The following is a 23,446-nucleotide window of genomic DNA, read 5'->3' on the forward strand; positions in this document are numbered from 1 at the left end:
AAGAGGAAGAAGCAATCAATAACAACGTCAAAAGTGAGGGGAAATGAACCCTATTATCTACAGGGCAGGCGGTGAGTAACATCCTCAACATCAGGGATCACAGCGATACTTCATGCAATTATGCTTCCACTTGGCAGGAATTACTAAGCAACAAGTACTAATTATCCAAGTTACCTACGTTATCCAAGTTTTATCCAACATACCGATCACTGCCTTACTGTAATTAACTCTCCTCTGAATCTATGCAATTGTTGCAGGGCTCATGCGTCCTTGTTGGGACAATTGACATTGCCTGTCAGAATACCACCATTCAAGATCATTGCACCAGTCCACCTGAAACCAATTCTCACAAACCGGAAGCGTTGGTATTTCTCGTGACAGCTTAATGTTGGACACGCAAGGGCCATCATGCGTCAGAGAAAACCCTAGCCAGAGCTTCAAAGCAGGATCAACGCCGAGAGGAATTTCCAATTGGTCGAGTCTGACTTGTCCGACACATGCTTGGTGCCCGCCATCATAACGAAGCAAAAGCCCACTGGTAATCTTCATTCCTTGGCGCCGGTGCCGACATGGGATTATCTCTACGACGTCAATGAGGTTCGCTCTGCTCCAGGCAAAGTTTTCGTGACGGCGACACCTCGGATAAGGCGAGGTTGGCCACTCAACCTTCGGCGTCCGATTCTGACGATCAGGTCGGGGTGACTCAAAGCCCAACAGTGGCACGCCAAATGTCGTCCTCATCATGTATATACGACTGGGAGTCTTACTAGGCAGGTCAAGGAGAGTCCATTTAGAACGGCTCCAACCTCGTTGTGGCTGCACTCCTAGAAAGCTCGAGCGTCCCCGACTCGTGACCAGCTCCGTAATGTTAGTGGTTTCTTGTTTTGCTATGCCATCGTCACAGGACAGGACGTACCAGTAAGGCAATTGCACTACCCAAAGAACCATCACACTTCCAGATCTCCGTCAATACTTCACCTGCATGAAGTGGCATGTAGAACCATAGAGCAGATTCGTCCATGGTTCTCAGACTTTTATAAAATTCGAGTTCTTCACCTACAGTGTGTGCGTGCAGTAACAAAATACTTTGATTCCAGCACAGTGAGTAAGCCGTAGTCTGAGAATCGTTGCATGGTAATACCGACATACGAAAGGTCGGTTCAGCGCTGCAAGTCTTCTCAAGCCGAATGGGCTTATATGAAGGTTGTGGAAGACCCCACGCGACCTTTGGTAATTGTATGCTTTCGCCTGCAATCTTGCGCAACTTCAAACCCTAGCCTCGCAAGTAAGTAACTGTTGGAGAATCACTATATCCTAAGTATGTACTCACATCACCTTGGGCTCGGATAAAACCGCCAAGGCAGTCCAGCGAGACCGTTTTCCACCATACATCTGGTTCTTGTTTGATCGCGTAATCGAATAAGGAACTAGCAAACAACAATTGCCGAATGCCAAGATGATCACTGGCAACGTATAGCCTGTCGGATGGCGTCCGCGATGTTGGATCAAACACCATAACGTCCAGGCCGTCGGCAGCTGTGTTCGTCAATCGCGCAATGTATTGAACGCCCTCAAAGTCGACGGTTCGAACATATATCTTCTTTGACATTGCGACACGTGACACTTTCCTCATCTCAGCACGCCTTTCGTCTGCATACCAAACGGCCAAACAGCGCTCAATTTGATGCTCGAAGGTCCAGGCTGCGATGTCGCTATAGATTTCGGGAGGTAGACGGTAGTGGGTTGCCGTTCCGAGAATTGAAGCGAGCCAGGACCGCAGCCAGCGAAGACGTTGCTTGTTCGCAATGGCTGATGGTTCGAAGTCAGGTGCAGTCGCTTCATAAATCTTCAGGAATGTTTCAGGAGATACGATATCGCTGCAGTCAAGGTGACAGCCAACCCTCTCCTCATCATGGTGACATTTCCCATGACACTGGACATATTCAACGTCTAGAGAGCCGTCGGCAAAGCCTCTGATACTGTAGGGGTAAGGTTGAGATCGCTCGGTACCGTCTCTCCGCACTAAAGAAAGTCAGAAATGGCATGCAGAACCTTGGATTCAACTTACCAGCGACAATGATATCCCCAAGGTTGAGTCGAAACCGGCAGAGGCCGCAATGTTGTGATACACAGAAGTACTTCATCGTGATCTTGAGTGTGTTGTGAGTCTTGTCTGGTTGCAGAAGGCGAGAGGCTTCCGTCCTTGAACCAAGTGAAATCTCAACAACTTAGCGCCATGAATGTCTCGGGGTTTCGTCCGGCCCGATCGGATATATGCATCTGAGTACACAAGACATACATTCGAGTGGCGCCCGCCACATACCTAATTCCCAATACTCAATCCACCCATCCCTACTTTTGTCAATGTCCAAAGGAAAGAAGGGGTATATCTGGCCAACAAGCACCATGCAGACAGCACCTATGTTATGCCGGATGATGACATAACGGTATAGAAAACCTTAGGCAGAAAGGGAGAGTGCAGGCTGTCCAACTTTCTATTAGTCTATTGGCTAGATGGCACCTTACCCCACCCCCAGCGCCAATGCTGTGATTACACACTCCCAAACCCCGAGAGGATGTCCCTCCCCCGCCAGCAGTGTCATGGGTCTGCGTCATCGGATGCTTTACCACCACCCATCCTAAATTAGCTCCTGCCTTTTCCGTGGTCCTTTCTCAGGTTTCCCTTTCCCTTCCTTTCCCTTCCTTTCCCTTCCTTTCCCTTCCTTTCCCTTCCTTTCCCTTCCTTTCCCTTCCTTTCCCTTCCTTTCCCTTCCTTTCCCTTCCTTTCCCTTCCTTTCCCTTCCTTTCCCTTCCTTTCCCTTCCTTTCCCTTCCTTTCCCTTCCTTTCCCTTCCTTTCCCTTCCTTTCCCTTCCTTTCCCTTCCTTTCCCTTCCTTTCCCTTCCTTTCCCTCGTCCCTTCCCTGCATACCTTTGAAGAACGCAATGGCCTCTAGCAAAATTACTTCGGCTAATCTACTCGATTCATTGAAGCAACAGTTCAGCGATTTCGACAAGTTTCAGCTCAACCACAAACAAGAAGGATTTCTTCAAAAGAACCTCGATGTGTTAGAGAGAAAGACCACTTTCCAAAACACTGTTAGCAGCTCGAGATACAACAAAAAGCGCACGATATTGCTAGATATCTATAAAACGCATGGCTATGAAGCCTTCTTCTTGTGCGTTTTCGGTTTGGCCCCATCTGCCCTGGAAAAGTCAGACGCCCCATCTTTTATCAGTTTGTTCCGCGCATGGTGGAATGAGGTTACTGTCCCTGCGGAGTTTACCAGCTTCATCACACAGCTCAAGACTGAATATCACAACAAAATTAGGAACCTCCCACCACGAAGTAAGTCGTTTGTTCTCTCTTCGTATTATTTGACGACTAAGCTAAGCTATCATGCAGATGATGACACTTCTAGCCTGAACCACGAGCCAACCCACGAACCAAACCACCGAACAACCCGCGCAACAACCTACGAACAAAGCCACAATGAAGGTGTTGGGTTCCAGCAATCGCATTGTAATATAGGCATAGGCAAGGATAGCAGTAGCTCAAGTGCCCTCGCCTATCCTATTGAGCACTCTGCGACCGGCCACCGCAAGCGAAGCCATGACGAAGCTTTTCCGAACGCGAACTATGACGACGACGACGCTAGCACATCGGGGGTGAACAACGGTTTCTTACATCCACCCGTAGAAGGTGTGTCATAATCAACCCCGTACAGGATGTCAGTTTGTAACATTCTGTAGGACCTATGGGTGGGCTTGTGTACAAGCTGACACCAATGGACGGCGTAAAAATCATTGCGAACGGTGATATAGACATTATTTTGACTATGCCGTTCAGTAATGCAGCCCCTTTTGTAACTATGAGGATTTCTGCCGGCATTGCTAGAGATCTTATCACCAAGCGGCCAAACATCATGTATACTATCTCTGATCCATCCTAATCTGCTCTTCGAATAATCCCAATCTTGCACTTTCCAAAGCAGGTATGTTGAAGCTCTTTTTCTGGAAGTAGAATGATTGCGTGTGTCGTGTCTTTCGCCGTGCTTTTCGCTACAATCATCCTTACTTCTTGCCCGTCTGCATTAAAACTACGTATTTGCCCGTTGGAGGAAGCTACGTCCACCACGATTGCAACGAAATCTTCTCCAGTCGTGTCGATATCTTGATTTGTGTAATCGCCCCATGTAGGAGGGCTACAAGGGTAACCAACCTGATAGTGATAAGTAGGCAGCAAGAAACCGTCGAACTTTGATACACACCTCTTTCTCGCATATCGCGGCAACGCTCTCAATCGAGGTACCAGCATCAATGCGAATTTCGCGACTCATACTGCAGGAACGTCGCTCTGTACAGCTTGGCAGGCGGTGCCGATGAACAGTGGTCCTTCTCAAAGAAGGGAGGTGACGTTGTTCGTCAGTGTATAATGATTGATGCTGAAAATGAGGAGCTTGCAGAAATTTCAAACGACCTAAAGCATTTCGTTTCCGAGGTTAGGCCAAAAAATACCTACTGTCATTGTGCCCGACGCATGTGTGACTTACATTCGTGACCTAAAAGCCTAATAGCGTTAGGCATCAAATGTTCGTCATTGTTTCAGAGGGTGAAACTGAGTGGAAAGGGAAAGGGAAAGGGAAAGGGAAAGGGAAAGGGAAAGGGAAAGGGAAAGGGAAAGGGAAAGGGAAAGGGAAAGGGAAAGGGAAAGGGAAAGGGAAAGGGAAAGGGAAAGGGAAAGGGAAAGGGAAAGGGAAAGGGAAAGGGAAAGGGGAAAGAGGAACCAGAAGCTGTATATAAATTAACTGCTATAGTAACATTCAAGAGATTAAGTTTTTGAAATCATCTCTACGTTCATCTTTACTTTACACCGATTTGTTGCACTTCAAAATGGCGACACCTTCAGTAGATTACGCATCGATGTGGCGGAGGGAGCTCTACCTCAAGGTCTATACACATGATGTCGAATCCAACACGAACGCATACTGGGAATTCGAGTGTCAGCAAATGTTTCCAACTCATAGGGGTTTCCTAGTCAATCGGGAATACAGCCCAGATGATGGAAACCTGAAGTTGGACAGAGTCGTCTCAGAAATGTCACCTTCTGGTCGGGTGAGGAAAGTGATGGCAGGGGAAGACAAGAGGGTGGGGGTCAGCAGGGGAAGCATCGTCAGAGCAGAAAAAGACGTCGAGGAAAAATCATTGCTAGCCATGGATCAGGATGGCACAAACGCACTGTACTGCCACACGACCAGAGGAACGATGTTCCGGACTTGGATTATCCAGAATCCAAGACGCATTCTTGAACCACTTTTCGGCGAGAATACACGAGGGGATCCGAGCCAGTATATCGACATTCGTACTTCATTTGGACAGCACCAGTGGCATCGACTCGGAAGTCTTGTCAAAAACGAGCCAGAACTCGGACTCGGCAATTTCGAATTCCAATTTCACCTGACGGCGGGACCTGTGTGGGACGAGAGACACCTAGCCATGCAGAAGTTGCTGGAGGACAAGCTTCAGGACGAAATGGCCGAACTACACAACATGTTCAATGCGGCATCTGTACCACAAGTAGCGGAGCCTGCCCACACGATGTCCGAAGCACAAGCTTATGACGAAGAATCCGATCCCGACGACTCCGGTCAAAGCTCTGGGAACCAGGAACAGCCGCCTGTGCAAGCTTCTAGCAGCTCCACCTCCTACCAGGTGGTAACACTGCGTGTCGAAGTAGGGAAGAAAGGGACCTACATTTCCTTCACACATCAAGGGAGACCATTCAGAACCCTTGCGGAAGATTGGGTACGAGCATACGATGAGGTCAACCGTGAGTGTTTTCAGTGGCACAGCAACCAGGCCAACACGGACTTCAGAGCTTACAACTGGCCACAATGATCATTCACGGATGCTGGTTCTGCGGCACAGATTGAAAGGGACACATGGACTAGGCAACGGGTGATGGTGGAATGGATAGAGCCAAGGTCCTTGTTATTCAACATTACAGGAGCCTGGCTCAATTGAATTTCCTATTCTTTCCTTGATTTCCCTTAGATTCAACATGGCGTGGCCTTCGTAAATTGGGGCAGGATTCAACCCTCGGCATCCTTGATTGTACACAGCACAGGGCTTGTTACCCCCAAGCAACATTCTTGTCTTTTTTCTCATTTTTAGTGTTTCGCCATCAGTACATATCTCTGCCTGATAAAAATGGTCGAGATAGACAGACATGCACAAATAGAACGATTTGCTTCCTGACCTTTGTCTTTGAGAATCAGAACTGATAAGTTATGAGACTTTTCGTGAACGAAAGGGCGGCCATTGACTGCGGAAGCGTCTTCAACGTGGCCAATCATGTTTACTACTTACCTTGAAGTCCCCACCTCCAACGGTGTAACTGGTTCCGCCTTGACATGCTGTTGAAGTGATAGATTGGCCTGTTGTTTGGTGCCGATGAAACTTTGCGTGAGACGCGGGAGAACAAGGTACGGAATGCAGTGGGGGGAAACTCAGCGGAGGTATAAATTATTGGTAAGTAGAGAAGCTTGTGGTGAAATGCCTAAGGCACACACACAATTTTTGATGTTGAGCCTGGTAAGCTCGCATCCCTGCCTTCAACTTCACCTGAGGAGGCTGATATGCGCCGTCTCCTTCGAGTAACAACAGTGACTTTGCATTTTAACCGAGCTGCGCTCGATTGTGCACAAAGATATCAAAGCCAGTGTTCCTGCACACGGTGCATGTCCAACCCAAGCAAAAAGAAAAGACACGAATCATTGACGGCGAATTGCCGCTCTTCAAACCAACCTGGCGGCAACTGATGTTCTGTTGGCTGGTAAATGCAACGCGTTGGGACTGTCGAAACAAACTGCATCCAGGATTGGTTCGTACCGTCGGGGTTGGAGGTGCCCAGCATGATGATTGCAAGTGATTAGCCACTCTTCCTGCCGGAGGCCAACAGCTCCACACCCACTTGTAAGCTTGCTTTTGTGTGCCCGCAGCACAGACACATCAGTGGAAGCAGATGGGATGCAGTAACGCAGCAGACAAGAGTGGAAAGGGAGTAGGATAAAACCCCCGGGTCCTTCTGTAAATTTAACAGAGTCTTTCGCAGCAAGCCAGCCCGTTTCATATTTTGTCCGGCTTGCAAGTTACCACAGCCATGGCCGACGAGGTCTTCCACACAATCGACCCCAACGGAGACGTGTTGCTCATCCTCCGCAGCCCAAACGCGCCGTTTGCGGTTTGGAATGTAGACAAGGGAACCGAATCTCTTGCGTCAAAGCGGATGTAAGAAAATTCTTCTTCTCCTGCAACGCTACCAGGATGCCCTAGGCAAAGTTAATCTGACTTCCTACAGAGGCTGGGAACAGGCTGTCTCGGAGTCCTTCGACCCTCCACCGCCGACGGATGATCTAGACGGATCGGAATTTGCAACCCACAGCATCTCGACGAAGAAAATGAAGAAGGGGAAGAAGATGAAGAAGAAACCAGGGGGCCGTGATTCATCGCTCTGCATCACCATGGCATCGGGCTCGACCTCGACGGATGCCCTGTCCTGGTCCCAGAATGAGTCGCAGCAGCTATCAGAAGCTGAACCGCCCGGCCCGCCGCCCCCAGACCCGCCCGCAGACCCAGAGGAAGAGCCCGCAGAGTCAGAACAAGAGCCCGAGATCAAATATCTCATTTCGTCGCGGCATCTTATGCTAGCATCAACCAAATTTGCAGCCGAGTTTGGAGGTCCTTGGATGGAAGGCTCCGTGAAAAACATCGACGGCTATTACCCCATCAACGCGTCGGACTGGGACCCTGATGCACTTCTAATATTGATGCGCGTCTTTCACGGGCAAACGAGAAGTGTTCCACGTCATATTGGTCTTGAGATGCTGGCAAAGATTGCTGTTCTTGTCGACTATTACGACTCTCCCGAGGTTGTTGAAGTTTTTGCAAACATCTGGATCGGTGCGCTCAAGAACAAGCTTCCCACCCAATACGGCCGAGACATGGTCCTGTGGCTCCTCATTTCACACGTTTTTCAACAAGACGACGTCTTCTCCCTAATGACCAAGATAGCGGTCATCCAAAGCACGGAGCCGGTGCCGACCTTGGAGCTTCCGATTCCTTCGATCGTAACTGGTGTGTTATTTTGTTCAGTGCACTCTCAGCAGAAACAAACTGACCGCGAACAGACCTGATCGACTGGCAGAGACAAGAGGCAGTCGATTTCATATTCAAGACTCTTCAGACTCTCTTGGAGGCTTTCCGTAAGGGGTCGTCTGGATGCAGCTTTGAATGTTCCAGCATGCTCCTCGGGGCCTTGACCAAGGAGATGGATAGGCACAAGTTGTTGAATCCAGTCCCGAAGGAGCCATACACAGGGTACTCTATTCTCGACACCGAGAAGATGGTGAATAGTTTCCACTGCCCTCATTGGAATCACCGCAGAGATTCCTACTATATGGATTATCCAGATAATCCGGATTCATGTAATCTCAAGATAATCATATCGACTCTCTTGAAAACTCAACCCAATGCGGCTATGGAAGGATTCAAGCACTCGGAGATCCAGACGCTGACTCAGAAACGAAGCCCCAAGATCGAAGACAAGAAGGATAATGTTTAGGTTGGGACATGGACTGCCACATTCCCACTTGATTGTCGAGTAGATCGATAGCGGAATTTACTCTTTAGGCCTGTGTGATCTTGATGAACAGAGATGGTGACTTCGTTTTTCTTGCGGGGTAAGTTGGGCGACAGGATGTCCGAAGCACAGTTTGTCAAAAGGCCACCGGACCATTCGTGTGTAAACCCTCTTTCACTGGAAAGTTGCCACAATCTTCTCTGACCTCTCTAGCCTGCAGCGAGTGGCCCGGCTGTCGGGTCCTGTGAAACCTGCGAGAGCTCAATCCCGATGTGGAGTGCAGCGTCGCCGCTGCCATCATCTGCGAGTAGTGAGGGTGATGATGCTGTGCCATGGTAACTTTGAAATCTTATACCTAGCAATAATGGATGTGAATTGAATGCAAAACAAAGAGTCTTTAACGATAATGATGTGAATCGCACTCTGGATAGACGCACATGTCCTGCAGCTTCTTGTAGGTTAGTTGGTTGAGCAGTCGCTGTGTGGTCGGCCTCTCTCTGCCTGCTGCAACGCGCCCTGAGCAGGTGCGTCTTCGTTAGCCGCCATCAATGGTCTTGAGCAAATTGCTGAGGATAAGAGAGGAAGCGCAGAGGGGCTACGGGTTAATATAGATACTTGCACCTGCCTGCGCAAGATTCACATGGGTGTTGCAGCATGATGTCATTGCAAGGAAATGTCGAAAGGGAGCAGGCAGCGTCCAGAATGCCAATCCTTGTTTGCTTGTTTGCTTGTTTGTTTGCAACCTAAAGGCCCACTCACACTTCCAACCCAGCTGTACACCACAGCGGATCCCCGCTCCTGGCTGGCAAATCAAATCTACGATTTACTACACATGCCCTTTTCGAGCTGTCACTCTTGACTAGCTCCCTGCAGCGTGCGGCATCCTCTGATCTCCCCTCTAGCTCTATTGGGTTGCCGGAATGGTATGCATTTACGCGATGGACCGGGGCCTTGCGGCTGTCTGCTTTTGAGGATCCATTATCACCGCGATGCTGGGCGTCCTTTTCCTCGGCGGCGGCCCCCCTTAGTCTGCGAGTTGGAGAAGAGGGGTGGCTGGTCGGGGCTTGGCTTCGGCGACTGACAAAGTCTAGGGGCGTTCTCGTCACAGGAACAGGGTACGTTCTTTCCTTAAGGTACTATTATTAGCCTTGAGCGGTTGCTCCACAATTGCACTTACCATCTCTGTCTTGGTCTTCGGCCACGATGGCTCATTCAAGGAAGTGTACTCGTAGTGTTTATGCATCCGACGGACTTGAATGTATACGTCTGCACCATATCGCTGCCTAATTTGGTCACATCGCGACAACAAGTTCTTTGCTGCCTTAAAATTCTCGTTGGTCCTGTCTCGCTTCTCGAGCGGGCGCTGATTCAGAGACGCCATCCTGTGATCTTCGAAGCTTGCGCTACGACACAATTGTTGTTATTGTCTAATGGCTAGTACTGTACTTATAGATCTTGTGTGCACCAAACTGAAAATGGTATAATAATCTTCGCACCATGAGTGTGCTGGGCCTCACAATGGCTAATGCATAACCCGTCTTTGTTTGTCGCTGGAGTACGCCGTGGTAGTCGTCATTTTTGACCACTCTCTGGTCGGAGCCAGAAACCGAAGACAGAGAAGCAAAAATGGCCTTGATCCATTTCGAAGTCTGCGGTAATGCTGTACCGTAGCGTCCCTGGGACTCTGAGCAGCCCGTACCGTCGCCCGTTGTCAGCTTCAAAGTAAGCAGATTCGGCACACTGCGTTAGGTTGGGTAAACCTTCTTGGCCCGTGTCCCATTCGCTTTTTGGCCCCACAAACTTGTTCTCGAAACTTCTGTGGACCTTTGGTGCCGAGGAATAGGCGCTCCACATATTCTGCACGAAGCGTCTGCATTTCTTGAGCTTGGTCAGAACGTGCACCAAACCTGCAGCCAAAAGCGTCCTCGAGGCGGGTTGTCCAAAGCTGACGCCCAAGCGGATGCCAAGAATGGGAGTCCAAGATGGCTGGTACGTTCAGAGTGATTGGGCGCCACTTCTTGCTGTAGAGCTGGAGGCCAGCCAACCTTTGCCAGAATATGATGGAGTGCTGAGGCTTGTGACAAGTTCTCCAAATGAGGGTGGATGCTATTCAGATATTCACCGTAGTCGATAGCTAGAAAACAAGCATGAGTAAGCACATCATAGAAGCCAATACAAACCCGAACCTGCCGTTCGTCTGTGACAATCCAGCGGTCACTTCCACTTGAAGGTTTCACTTACTGTGAGGATAACGTCTAGGTACTTTAGTATACTTGATGGATTATCAACAATTGGAAAAAAGTAGCTGCTGCGTGCTCTAAAAGCCCGATAGATGCTGCGATTGTATGTGGCGTAAGTACCTCTAGGTATAATCAGCATAAGCTGTACGCACGACATCTGGTGCCCCATGGTGACAATGTGGACCACAAGATGCAGTATCTAGCTTACCCGGGTAGCCACTAGATCGGACTTTGTAGGATGAGCAGTGCTTGAGTTTTGTTATTCACACTATAAGGGCGATGTTCCACACCCAGCAGCCTACCGTATTGTCCTTCCGTCAAAGTTGACCCTAAACGTTGATTACATTTAAAATGGACCCATCCCCCCACACTAATGCTTTTCACATGGACATACAGTGCAGCACCAAAGCTAGCAAAACTGTCTTAGGTCTTTTTGTAAAAACAAGAAGCCTCTTATTACTAATACAGTGTTGTTTCGTACGGCTGTACGGAAAGCAACTAGCTTAGAAGTACGTATAGGCTTTTTGGAGTCAGAATCGGCTTTTGTGTCAGCAGCCTGTTGACAAGAAAAGCCACTGCTGGATTACCTGCCGACAGTCCAAAGTAACTATGAGTGTGAGATATGCATATGCACCGTGCACACGTGTGTTTGGCATTTGCCAAAATGGATTACTGTGTGTGACTCCTTTTGCACGGTCAAGACACTGATTACTTCACCCGCTTACGGCTGGTAAGCAACTCCGTTTCCGCGACAGATCCATTTGGCCTAAACCGTATGCCCCTCAATCGGACGGTCATTGTTATCGTTTCAGTTTCCCAGGCGCTACACAGTGTCTTCAACGCGCATCAACGGAAGCCCAGGCCACGCCACACACCCGCCAGTCGTCTGTGCGGTACACTGTCATGCGCCACGCTGCGTGTTTGGATGGAAAGAGAAGCGATTCTGAGCATCAGACTTGGCTGTAAGAACTGAAGTGGACGTCACTTATGAACGTGCAACCAGAGGTGGAGGTCCAGTCAGCAACAGAAGTTGCTCCAGAACTTATCTGCCCAGGTTGCATCCCTTTTCTTGGGCCACCGTGTTTTCTCTACTGAGGCGCTGCCCTCAAACGCAAAGGCTTCTGAGTAGGATTGAAGTCAGGTGTTTTAGATATCTGTCCTGTACACCAAGTTCTGGCCACTTGTTGTGGTTAGCTACTCTGGAAACCCATTCTGGACGCCTCTTCTGGCCAGACAACTGTTCTTGATAATTCAACGGCTAGCGTTCAGTTCTACACTTATGAGCATAAGTCGCCTCCTCTTCAGAGAGACAAGCAAGATCTTTCGATATGCTCCACATAGTGCTGTCAATTAGACACAAAGACTGTATACCCCCATTTGCCGAATCTGGTGGGTTTGAGCTAGTCCCCAGGGCTAAAAACGGATGTTAGCAAGTACAGTCGCATGCCTTCTCTGCTCACTCACACTGTAACCCATCACGTCGGCTCCATAATTAATCCAAATTAGGCAGCCATCGCTATTCTTGTGGATTTAGGGAGCACATTACGACTCTTCTTGGCTTTCGAAACATTAATATTATGTGCAGGAGAGGAAGCAACATAAGCTCATAACTGAACGTACACAGTACATAGCAGGACGAACATTGGACAACAGACCCCGGGATGCGCGCTTCCACCACGCTCAGTCCACAGCGCTAAATCCTTCCCTCAGTGAGGCGCACAAAGCCGGGCGTGCCACGATTGGCTGGTTGGCAACACGTTATCGCGGCCTGGTGGATCACCTTCCGCAAAGCGCAGAGAACCGAGTAATCGCTCCGTGTTTGCTGCGTTTTTGGGTGCATCGGAATGCAGCACATTACATCAATCGTTGACAACGTCTGACGTGAGACTCTTGCAAAGCACGCTTATCCTCCAGTTTTTCCAGAATATAGATTGCCCTTAACGCCCAGACAGTGGCCGCTCTTGAGATCATCCGTTCATCACGCTCCCACGCCTTGCCTTTTCCAAAATCGTGCCGTCACTTCACCACCATGGATCGCTATCCTTGCGCAAACCGATACAAGCACGGCGTTGACTGCCCCGGCTGGGTGAACGTGCACAACGCTCGCTGCGAAGACTGCGTTGTGGTGAGTACTTCTGACGGGAGAGTTGGGTCCGCCGCTGACGCAACTCCAGTACAACCGATAAGCCAGGACTTTTACGTGAGGTGGCCAAGGGGCGAAAATACAGACAGAACAAAGGACGATTTGGGAGTGAGATGTTGCGACCTAGGAACAAATCAGGACCAGGGAAACGCCACATAGGGGGCACCTGGCGTACGGACAAAGAATGACTGGTTTTTTCCTACTCGGGTTTGGCCGCTTCTTGTCTGCAGCTATGCCCGGAATGCGAGGTTTGGCTAACAGCCGACACGTCCACGATGAAACGCGACGCCCCACTTCGCCCTGTTGCTGGATCAAGGCCAGCTGTTCCCAAGCTCGTCGCTGCACTGTCTATCCTGCGTGTTAATGCCCCCTGATGAAGAATATTTTCCTCCTGCTTGATTTCTCACTCTTGTATTGCCTTCTAGAATACTACAGTCCAAGCGAAGCGGGTGGATCTGCTGCTCTCGTGGCTGCAGCCCGCTCCGGCATTGACTCCGGCTCTGGTTCTGCCCTCCCTCTCTTTCAATTTATCCATCCGCACACCCATTTGGATTACTGTCGGCGAGCGCGCTGATCACGCTGTCCCGGCAAATACACGCCTGCGACTTCTATCCCCAATCAGTCCTTGGCGATCCCAGTCGCCCGCCAGGCCTGCCCTTGTTCTCCCTGCGCTCAGGGTCACGATGAGATCTCAGCGACAGATTCTACCCGCAGGCTCGCCAGCAGCCAGCAGCGCCTCACCAGAACAGGGGTCGACCCCGCAATACGCTACCGGAATCTCCTCAAGTGCTCCTAGACGCCGTCTCCATACAAAGATTGCTTGCACCTCATGTCGTCGGAGGAAATTAGAGTGCGATGGCCAGCGTCCCATGTGCTCACTGTGTGCCAGCACGGGCCGTACAAGGTGTGAGTACGATGCCGGCCCAGACGTTACTCGCTTTGCCGCTCTCAAAACCAAGCATGAGGAACTGCAGCGCCGTGTCACCTTCTTAGAAGACCTCTTCCGCCTGCTGTCGATGCGCTCAGAGGCCGAGTCCGTCGAAATCATCGGCCGCATGCGCATCGCTATCATCGAAACGGATCTCGAAGACCTCGTTAAGTCCATCAAGAACGCCGACTTATTGGTGCAACTGGCCCCCACCCAGTCGGACCAGACACCTCTGGCCTCAGGGGAGCACAGTGTCGACACGCACCTACCAACCATGCCCCTGGACGACATATTCTCTCTCCTCGAGCTTTTGTAATGTGACCTAGCCCCAAACTCAATCTAGGCTCTTGAGACTGACAGTAAGACACCAGAAAATCGGCCGTCTCTAAACTCGATGCCTCGGCCCAGACTGCTTTACTCGATACGATTAGACATGATATAGATTTCTTTACCTCACGCAAAGACGGTCGATCAGGCTCCGCTCTGCCGAAATAGTGAAGCCGGAAAGAATGCTGGACAGAGAGGTACACGCAGAGATGGACCTATCACTGGCTAACCATAGCGAACCCCCCCTCTCTCAGACAGATTGACGCGCTCTCCTGCATCCTATCGCGACCCGTCAACTTCAACACCATCGCGCCACGGTACCAACGACAAGTTGTTGGATTTGCCAGCACCATCTCGGAGGTCTTCACAGTGGTGAAAAGATCTAAGGGGAAGGCGGGGGTGTTGGGAGGTTTGGGCGCGGACCAAGAGGACCCGGGCGCGGTCGTGGTGGCGGGGTCGGAGGGGCGGAGAGGAGGGGGTGTGTGTGTGAAAACACACTCGTAGGACGACGCAGAAAAGAATTCTTGGTTTCATAGGCTAGTGTTTCCATAATGTGAAATGTAGGGTAGATAGTCCTTGGCGAGACTTTTTTAAGGACAGCATCGTGACTGTTTCTCTGCAGGGTGACTTGATTAGGTGTTCATAAACAGCTATGTGCATTCACAGCTTCACAATCATAAATCAGCAAAGATTCACAGTATCCGCCTCAGTCATTCCTTGTTGTTCTTTCTCTTCTGAGAATGCCCCTGGGATTCGCTGTGAGTCATAGCCGGGTTGGAAGTGTGAGTGGGCCTTTAGGTGAAAAACAAGCAAACAAGCATTGGCATTCTGGAAGCTGCCTGCCCCATTTTGACGTTTCCTTGCCATGACATCATAATATAACACCCGTATGGATCTTGCGCGGACAAGTGTAAATATTTAAATCAAATTGCGGCCCCTTCTTACATCTCTTTTGTCCTTCACCCTTTATATCCTCCAGGAACTTGCTTCAGACCATTAATGCCAGCTAACCAATATGCATACTGCTCAGGACGCGTTGCAGCAGGCAGAGAGAGGCCAATCACACAGCGGCTGCTCAACTAACCACTAACCTATCTGCGCGACATGTGCGTCTGCCTGGAGTGCAACTATAACGAGATTTACACTATCCTCCAAGATCCTTTAGTCTGCATACAAGTCACTACTGCAATTGCTAGGTATACAGACGATTTTCTAGCCACCCCTTGTGCAGTCTTATCGCCTTCACTATCTGCAGATGGCGGCAGCGAAACTGCACTCTATTGCAGGGCGTGACGGCTAGGCCGCTAGCTGCAAGCGAAAGAGGTTGATGCGAAAATTCCTTGCAACTTCCCAGTGAAAGAGGTTTTGCGTCTGAAGGCTCCAGTGGCCTTTCGACAGACTGCACTTCGGATATGCTGCCGCCCGACTCACCTCGCACAGAGATGGCCAAACTCAATGTTATTTTGCCCGACGAACGAGTCAAATGAAAGAGAAGTTTAGATACAGTCGACTCTAGGCCTTCCTCCAGATACAATGATTGTAACAAACAGCGCCTTCTTTCAATCATCGCAAAGATGGAAAACATCGATAGCCCCAGCACAATCGTGCGTCTGTGGAACAGCTGTAGGGCATCAAGGAACGGAATCATGAGCCTCCTCGGTTGATGCAGGCAAATACTGTCAATCGAGCCAGAAACCCATGGACAGTACATCGGTGTTAGAACGATTGGAGCAGTCAGCACAGGCGGGAGGGATCAAACGTTCATTTTCCAACGGCTATTGGTCGCTTCCACCACGTGCAGATGATGTATTTGTATCAAAGGGCCAAAACTCTAGATCAAAGCGCGGAGAACGCAGTAGGCTATGGCCCGAACGGCGACGTTCTCTCGCTTGTCGACCAGTTTGCCAAGAAGGATATTCCCAGCAAAGCAGCGGTACCATTACACAGTGTACCTAAAGCAACTAAGAGAAACCCGCTCAAAAGTGCATTTACCAGATGGCTTACCCTTGAAAAGAAGCTGGCTGTCTTAGTGAGTCGGTATAGTTGCGGGATGCTATTGTTACTGCCAGCGAATCTAGTAGACGATAAGCGAGTCTTCCCTGCATCATGACAGATCCCATGTTGATACGAGCAGTCTCCGCCGATTCCAAGAAAATGAGCTGAAGAAGAGTATAGAGACGTGGCACGAGCTCTTTTTCTTCCCTTCGCGCCATGTCTTACATCTAGACCTGAGCCTACTAATCAACATAATTGTCAGTGGGTCACAAGCGGGCCTGGCGATGGAGCCCAGGCGGGACCACCGGTAGCCCACTGATGGGGCAGCGGATGGGGGCAACGGAAAGAACTACGATAGTTCAGCGAGGGTTTAAAGAGCTGGTTCAAGGAGGGGCTGAGGGGGGGAAATTCGAGCAATGATAATCAAATCATTACCTCTGACTTTGCTTCTATAACTCTGACCCTCGTCGGGAAGACCGGAGGAAAGCTCTAAATGACATCTGTAGAGAGTCGTCTGAGACGTTGTCTAGAAACGTCTTTGAGTAGAGGAAGATGTACCCTAACACAAACACCTAAAGTGAATTGAACTCTATCTAGTAATAACCAACTCACTACATACCGAGCTAACTTTGGAGTAAAAAGAGGAAGGAAAAGCCACGCGTGTGCCTAAAGAAAACATTGCAAAAGACCACGAAGCGGTACCAGCCGCGATCTTCAAAAACAGCGACCAGTCCTACTTTGCCTTCATGAACTCCTTGAACATTCCCATCAGTATCTCCATGTTGTGATTCAACGTTGTCGCCATGTTTCTCACATCCTTCATTTCCTTTTCAAGACTTTGGACTCTGTCCTCCAGCTGCTCGGCCACACGGTTCTCCTGCCCTGCAGCTTCATCCAGGTTCGGTTTTCGCTGGGCCAAGCGATCGTCGATGGACGAAGTTGCCTGAGCGTCCTCCAGGGCCCTACGACGAACGGGGTCTTTTTCAACCTTTGATCGATCATAGTACTGGCTGACATTTCCAGCTTTCCAGGGTGGGGAGATATTATCTCGCCCACAGACCTTCTCGATCTCAGCTCTTGCACTCGAAGGACCGAGAACCTTGTTCAAGCTCGTGACGGTAAGGATCTGAATACCCTTGTCGTGGAACTTGACGCAGCAATCTGCGTTCGGGTCTTTGTTATTGGCTGCAATATTCTTACGCTTCGTCTGGGATTTGGTGACCCAAAGCAGCTCTTCGAAGTCGTTGCGATCTCTGTAGGACCACTGAGATTGGCCTTCTGCGAGGTTCTTGAAGCCATCCGTCTCCCAGTACTTTTGCACCTTTTGGAGCCCAACTTTAGAAGCCGACTCGAGACGGCGAATAATCCGTCCGTCTTTTTCCTGCATCTCAATGCACACCTGGGTCCCAAATCCACCCCATTTTCGCACGCCTATGATGAGGGAGCCATCGGCCGCCTTGGCTGTGGTCCACGGATACGTTATGGTCGCCTCATCTGCAGCGGGTTTTATGTCTTCGGCAGTCGCAGTTGCTTTGTCCGTGTTTTGCAAATACTCATCTGCCGTCTCAACAGTCCATGCTTGCGGAAAGTGGTTTCTTTCAATCAAGCTGTCAATCAGTTTCTTTTCCTTGGCAATGGCATTTCTTGCTGGTTGGTTCGTTCTATCCTTTGCAAGGACGTTGTAATTTTCCAGGACCTGGTTGTAATGAGGGCCGAAAAACGACAGAGGAATACACCACCGGTCTAGGGAAACCTCAGCACCGTTAGTGCCCAAAGATTCCTTTTCCGCTGCGTTTGACTTCGATATCTTTGCGTTCAGTTCTTGCAACAGTTTCAGCGCGATCGGATCAGTAGGGTCTTGCCCCAGTCGATAAAGTGTAGGGGTCGCCTTGTCGTAAATATCTGTCACATAGGCCGGCGGGACGGGGATGGCATCTTCAGCCATTGGGGTGTCTTCATCAAGATCCGGGAGCTTCTCCTCGCCGTTCCAGCTGACCACCTCGTCTATATCGAGATGGCTTACACTCTGGTTTTCTGCCGCAATTCGGAGTTCTTACGGAGTTGTGTTAGCACAAGATCAGTGGTGTAAGACAAGTCAATTTACTTTCAAAAGCCACCGCAGCATCCTTGTGGTCAGTGGACTTTGCGTGCAACAAGCATCCTAGGTGTCTCCAGGCGGCTATCTTTTCATTCTCGGTGGAGTCTGGTTTGACTCCCAAGATTTCGGCATATGAAGTATCAGAGCAGCCAAGGATACGCTCAATCTCCAAGGCTACTTCTCCGAGGTGTGCATTGGCGTCGCTTGGAGCTCCACCGACTTTGTTGTCCTTCGTCTCCCCCGGGCTGGCTGAGGGAGCTTCAAGGAGCTGGTGCACGGCAGCAGCAATCCTCTGCCGATCAGCTTCGATCCTACCATCTTCGACCGCCGGGGTCGGTTCTGGTGATGCCAGACCAAAAGGTCTCTGAGAGCCTTTGGCATCAGAAGTAGTGAGGGGGTTCTTTGGGGTAACCGGTCTCTTTGCAGACATGACTGATAGTGTATGATGTGGTTTGAGAGTGAGAAAGAAGTTTGGGCAACGGGGCGTACATGGCTTTAAGTATATTTTGGGAAGCTGATGTTACAGTTACTGACTGAGGAATTTCTTTTGTTTAATGCAGTAGCTACAGAAAAAGCTGCAATGGGATTCGTCGAGTGATTAGACAATCAAGGAGCGGTCACTGACAGAGCAAGAAATGACCACAGCCAGAAATGACCAAAGCCAGAAATGACTAGATGCGACGGAACGGCAAAACTTGGGTTTACCACCGTTGAGCCAGCGGGCCAAAAGACAATGTTCGGTCGGAAGACCGAACCCCAGGCTACTACATGACCGACCCTTGACACCAGAGCCAGAAATGGCCAGAGCTAGAAACAACTATCATGCTGTACTGTACTGTACATACTACAGTACAGCCAACCTTTAAGACGTAGTACGGTATTGGCTTACACTAGCAACATATTTAAATCTGAGCCCTTCGCTGCAAACTTACCTCGAGTAGTACTTGCCTGCTAAACATGCAAAACTCAGAACATCGTCTCATTATTGTTTATGCTGTTTCTGCTCTCAGCCTACTTGTGTTCTTCATCTGTCTTCGTCTTCGCTCCTGGCTGTCACGATTGGGATCCATTGTGCGAATTCCTATCCTCAGATATCTCGTTTATCCGACTTTGTGTGCCCAATGGAGTTTGGCGGATGTCTTGGCTTCAATAGCTTACCTGGCGTTGAACATCCTCTGTCTCTGGTTTCAGTGTCCTTCACTCTCCGACGCTGGACGACGTGCGGCTGATTTGGCTCTCATCAACATGGTTTTTCAATATGTAGCATGGCACCTTGACTCACTGACTAATTTGCTTGGTCTTGGATGGCGTTCGATTTGTCGTTTGCACGGCTTGGTGGGCATCATGACTTTGTTGCTACTTATCTTCCATTCGATAGTTGCTCAGTTGTCTTCCAAGCCGTTCCCATTAGACGTATCGGATAACAGAGGGGCGGTTCTGGTAAGTTGTGCAAAGTCTAAAGCCTAAGTCCTGAGTGATTGATTAATCAGAAATGGCAGGCGGCGTCAGCTATCGGAGTTCTTGTCCTTCTTTCTATCCCAGCTTTCAAAGATAACTTCTATGAAGTTTTCATGCGTCTCCATCAAGGCCTGGCAATATTATCTATCTACGGGATATGGGAGCACCTGGCTTTGCAACCGCCGTTGGCGCGCCTGTGTCTCTACGTATTGATTGGCGCATCCGCTCTATCCCTGCTATTTCTATCATGTCTAGTCGTTCATCGTAACGGACTTTTAGGTTATGGCTTCCCTCGGACATCAATCAACAACTCCGGCGACGTCATTATCCTTACACTGTCGCTGTCACGTCCAGTCCTCATTGACGCTGGACAGTCAATAAGTCTTTGGGTACTTACTCCATCGGCGAGACTTCGATCCCTCTGGCAAACCCACCCTTTTGTAGTCGTATCGTGGTCTGACTCGCCTCTCGACACACTTGATTTGTTGGTCGAGCCTCGCTTGGGGCTAACTCAAAAATTTCTCCAGTTTAGTAAATCGCAGAAGGCTCAGAAGACTTGCCTTGCCCTCTTTAGTGGTCCACATGGCACAAGTATTCCAGTCACCGACTATGATGTTGTCCTCATGGTTGCTAGTGGCTACGGGATCGCAGCGCAGCTACCATACTTGAAGAAGCTTATTTACGAATTCAACAGCCGCAAAGCTCGTACTCGCCGCATTCACCTGGTGTGGAAACTGGGCACTATTGGTAAGATGCCAGTGGCTCGGATTATTTGCTTGACTAACACATCGAGAACTGGCGGTTGCTGTCAAGGACTTGCTGGATGGTGCCCTCATGGAAGACACTTTGGATGACGGATACGTAAGTTGTGTGGCAGAAATCATTATTCGGCGGCTTACGCAGGTCAGATCTTGAAAATATCTATATATATCGAGCACATATCTCAAAGTCATGATATAAGTCCTCGGGCTACGATTGTGAAGGGCACTCCAGATTTCGATGCTATCCTTCGCACGGAAGTGGAAGGCAAGTACATCCGGAGAGTCCAGGAAAAAGAGAAGAGGAGGGAGGACATGCTAGTCTTGGGCAAGTTAGCCCTCCAACTTACTCATGCTAGTTCTAATTCGCATAGTGTCGGCGTCGGTTGAGGTGAGGCATGCTTTACGAAAGCTTGTTCGGGGCTATTTGGGAAGCAAAGTCGACATGACGGAATTAGATTACCAGCCAGAGATGTAGAAGCAAACACACACGCAAACAAAGTGCCGCCCGTTGCGTTGAAATAGAGCAGAGTTCAGGTTCCGTGCTTAGCGGACGATGCGTCATCTTCGCTGTCTAGGCCTATCCGAATTTATTACATTGCCGATGCTTAAGGCTTCTAATTTGATAGTGTCGGCGGCTGAATGACTCATGTTCCCAGAAGATTGCATCTCGGCCTCTAACGGCCGTAGCGATATCTTCCCCTTTCTTTCCTTCGTTGAGCAAAATTATAATTCGACCAATATAACAAGTATTTATTACTTCACATCACCGCATATACGAATACTTCGTATATGTACCAACAGATAGAGGTTGGGGCATGTTGGTGATGGCACACTTTATGCATACGTGTTCGGTGTCATTAATCCATTGTACAGTATAGAGCATAAATCTCTTCCTCTTTTGCACAATTTTTTAATGTTTAGGAGAGCTAGAACTCGCTGTTACACCTGTTCTAAACGTCTGTTATTAGCTGTAGTTGCCTGTTTGCAAACACAATGTAGAGTCAACGTAGCTTACGACAGTGCAAGTAGTATCTTACCCCTAGAGTATGCTCAATTGTAGTTGTTTTTTTGGCTGTAGACAGGGGCTGCCCTTCCTTTGAAGTGCATTAACAAGCTGTGCACAGTACGAGACCCTTCAAATTAAGCCTGTGTGGGGCAAATCAAGAGAACTGAAGTGTGTTTCCAAGAGGAAGAGATATATGCTCATGACTGTACGTACACACACACATAGAGTTAATTACGCCCCGGCTAAGCCATAAAGAGCTCTTGAGTCTATCTTATCCCCTTGCTGAGTTCTTACCCTGATCTCGGATAAACCCATAAGCAAGATCCAGTTCCGACTGTGTCATCTTTTAATTACTACGCACAGGGGTCCGCGGAAATGGCTTCATCCATTTTCAACTTTCTGATGTCTTACTGTACCGCACGGATGTCTGGCTTCTTGGCTCAAACATGGTTCGAAGTAGCACCGTGCTACCGACCCACCGAGACGTCATGCTGACAGGGGGTACTCAATGCAAGGTTCGGAGCAAACATTGGCTTCCGTGTTATCAATGTGAGTAGTCTTGAGTGGTTGAAGAGCCCGTGTCGGATTACCTGACCTCCATTACTGGAGATGGAGAATATGTTTGAGTGTGATGTGTTAAACGCACTGTGTAAGCACCCAAAAGCCCACACGTCCGTGCAGAAAGACATCAGAAAGTTGAAAATGGGATGAAGCCATTTCCGCGGACCCCTATATTAAGCGGATGAATTTCGCACGTAGGTATTGTACTTCAATAAGACTGTGACATAAGCATTTGTCACGGGTCAGTCATGTAGTAGCTTGGGGTTCGGTCTTTCGACCGAACATTGTGCCATTTGGCCCGCTGGCTCAACGGTAGTAAACCCAAGCACTGTCGTTTCGTCACAGCATTAGAGATAATCCTGGCTTAGCTAGGGCGCAATGAACTCTCTGTGTGTATAGTGATTTTATTTTTGTATAGGTAATATGCCTACAGACGTTCCAGATACAAGTGAAGAACACAGCTCCTTTGCTGCCTTCTGGTTACAACCACAGTGCTTTAAGCCACCGGAACCTCTAAGCGCAATAGGTCCTTCTGCCTTAGACATGGCCTCGGATCTGCGTGTTTTAGTATCAACCGTTGAAATGATATAGTGAGAGCAGGCGAGGCAACCAAAACAGTTAGGTAACTCGGTACGCGAACGGACTCATGGGTCGAAAAGGAACAATGTTTTCAAGAGTGAGAGATGAAAGTGAATCCTATGTATGGATTACCTAAAGTCAGGGTAAAAAAGTCAGGGTAAAAATTGACGAAGAGTAAGCTTGACACAAGAGGTCCTATGGTTTAGCCAGGGGTGATGAACTGTTAGGACAGCTGCGACACAAAGGGCTGCGTACGCAGAAGGGCGCGTCAGCGGACCTTCGTAAGTATTGTTCGTCATGAGACTAGCATCGTGCGCTGAAGGGTGCGTGAGACTAGCCGCGTACGCTGAAGGGTGCGTGAGAGTAGCTGCGTACGCTGAAGGGTGCGTGAGACTAGCCGCGTACGCTGAAGGGTGCGTGAGCCTAGCTGCGTACGCTGAAGGGTGCGTGAGCCTAGCAGCGTGCGCAGGAATCTGCGTAAGAGCAGCAGCGTACGCTGAAGGGTGCGTAAGAGTAGCAGCGTGCGCAGGAATCTGCGTAAGAGCAGCAGCGTGCGCAGAAGGGTGCGCGCTGCGTTCGTATAAGTCTGCCTAAGCAGCTTTTCCAAGGCGCCTTAAGTCTGAAGCAGATCTGCGCAAGAAGTACAGCATAGAGCATAGATCTCTTCCTGTTTTGCATAAGCTTTTAGTGTTTAGGAGAGCTAGAACCTACT

General features: G+C 49.4%; 9 protein-coding genes across 9 annotated transcripts; 6 read left to right on the forward strand and 3 right to left on the reverse strand.

Annotated features, from left to right (window-relative positions):
* Positions 1–129: 129 nt before the first annotated feature.
* CDEST_09249 (uncharacterized protein) lies at positions 130–2,433 on the reverse strand. Its single transcript, XM_062925408.1, has 4 exons — positions 2,069–2,433; positions 1,331–2,022; positions 917–1,273; positions 130–858 (listed from the first exon to the last, which is right to left on the reverse strand). The coding sequence occupies exons 1-4, from the start codon at positions 2,142–2,144 to the stop codon at positions 241–243; spliced, it is 1,743 nt and encodes a 580-aa protein (XP_062781459.1). The 5' UTR covers positions 2,145–2,433; the 3' UTR covers positions 130–240.
* A 436-nt stretch (positions 2,434–2,869) lies between these two features.
* On the forward strand, positions 2,870–4,013 carry CDEST_09250 (uncharacterized protein). Its single transcript, XM_062925409.1, has 3 exons — positions 2,870–3,346; positions 3,404–3,700; positions 3,751–4,013. The coding sequence occupies exons 1-3, from the start codon at positions 2,944–2,946 to the stop codon at positions 3,948–3,950; spliced, it is 900 nt and encodes a 299-aa protein (XP_062781460.1). The 5' UTR covers positions 2,870–2,943; the 3' UTR covers positions 3,951–4,013.
* An 833-nt stretch (positions 4,014–4,846) lies between these two features.
* On the forward strand, positions 4,847–6,466 carry CDEST_09251 (uncharacterized protein). Its single transcript, XM_062925410.1, has one exon. It carries the CDS (start codon positions 4,891–4,893, stop codon positions 5,893–5,895), a length of 1,005 nt encoding a protein of 334 aa, XP_062781461.1. The 5' UTR covers positions 4,847–4,890; the 3' UTR covers positions 5,896–6,466.
* A 610-nt stretch (positions 6,467–7,076) lies between these two features.
* Positions 7,077–9,278, forward strand: CDEST_09252 (uncharacterized protein). The gene is made up of 3 exons (XM_062925411.1): positions 7,077–7,287; positions 7,358–8,133; positions 8,187–9,278. Exons 1-3 carry the CDS (start codon positions 7,160–7,162, stop codon positions 8,618–8,620), a joined length of 1,338 nt encoding a protein of 445 aa, XP_062781462.1. The 5' UTR covers positions 7,077–7,159; the 3' UTR covers positions 8,621–9,278.
* A 115-nt stretch (positions 9,279–9,393) lies between these two features.
* On the reverse strand, positions 9,394–10,019 carry CDEST_09253 (uncharacterized protein; the record flags this gene model as incomplete). The annotated part of the gene is made up of 2 exons (XM_062925412.1): positions 9,394–9,765; positions 9,816–10,019. 2 exons carry the CDS (start codon positions 10,017–10,019, stop codon positions 9,394–9,396), a joined length of 576 nt encoding a protein of 191 aa, XP_062781463.1.
* Positions 10,020–13,524: 3,505 nt separating this feature from the next.
* Positions 13,525–14,673, forward strand: CDEST_09254 (Putative zn(2)Cys(6) fungal-type DNA-binding domain-containing protein). The gene is made up of 2 exons (XM_062925413.1): positions 13,525–14,261; positions 14,321–14,673. Exons 1-2 carry the CDS (start codon positions 13,705–13,707, stop codon positions 14,442–14,444), a joined length of 681 nt encoding a protein of 226 aa, XP_062781464.1. The 5' UTR covers positions 13,525–13,704; the 3' UTR covers positions 14,445–14,673.
* A 560-nt stretch (positions 14,674–15,233) lies between these two features.
* On the forward strand, positions 15,234–16,432 carry CDEST_09255 (uncharacterized protein). Its single transcript, XM_062925414.1, has one exon. It carries the CDS (start codon positions 16,078–16,080, stop codon positions 16,384–16,386), a length of 309 nt encoding a protein of 102 aa, XP_062781465.1. The 5' UTR covers positions 15,234–16,077; the 3' UTR covers positions 16,387–16,432.
* Positions 16,433–17,004: 572 nt separating this feature from the next.
* On the reverse strand, positions 17,005–18,799 carry CDEST_09256 (uncharacterized protein; the record flags this gene model as incomplete). Its single annotated transcript, XM_062925415.1, has 2 exons — positions 17,005–18,323; positions 18,376–18,799. The coding sequence occupies 2 exons, from the start codon at positions 18,797–18,799 to the stop codon at positions 17,005–17,007; spliced, it is 1,743 nt and encodes a 580-aa protein (XP_062781466.1).
* A 527-nt stretch (positions 18,800–19,326) lies between these two features.
* CDEST_09257 (Putative FAD-binding 8, ferric reductase, NAD binding domain-containing protein) lies at positions 19,327–20,975 on the forward strand (the record flags this gene model as incomplete). Its single annotated transcript, XM_062925416.1, has 4 exons — positions 19,327–19,809; positions 19,860–20,574; positions 20,621–20,688; positions 20,736–20,975. The coding sequence occupies 4 exons, from the start codon at positions 19,327–19,329 to the stop codon at positions 20,973–20,975; spliced, it is 1,506 nt and encodes a 501-aa protein (XP_062781467.1).
* Positions 20,976–23,446: the final 2,471 nt, after the last annotated feature.

This window comes from Colletotrichum destructivum, chromosome 6 (genome assembly GCF_034447905.1).
Source record: "Colletotrichum destructivum chromosome 6, complete sequence".
NCBI lineage: Eukaryota > Fungi > Ascomycota > Sordariomycetes > Glomerellales > Glomerellaceae > Colletotrichum > Colletotrichum destructivum.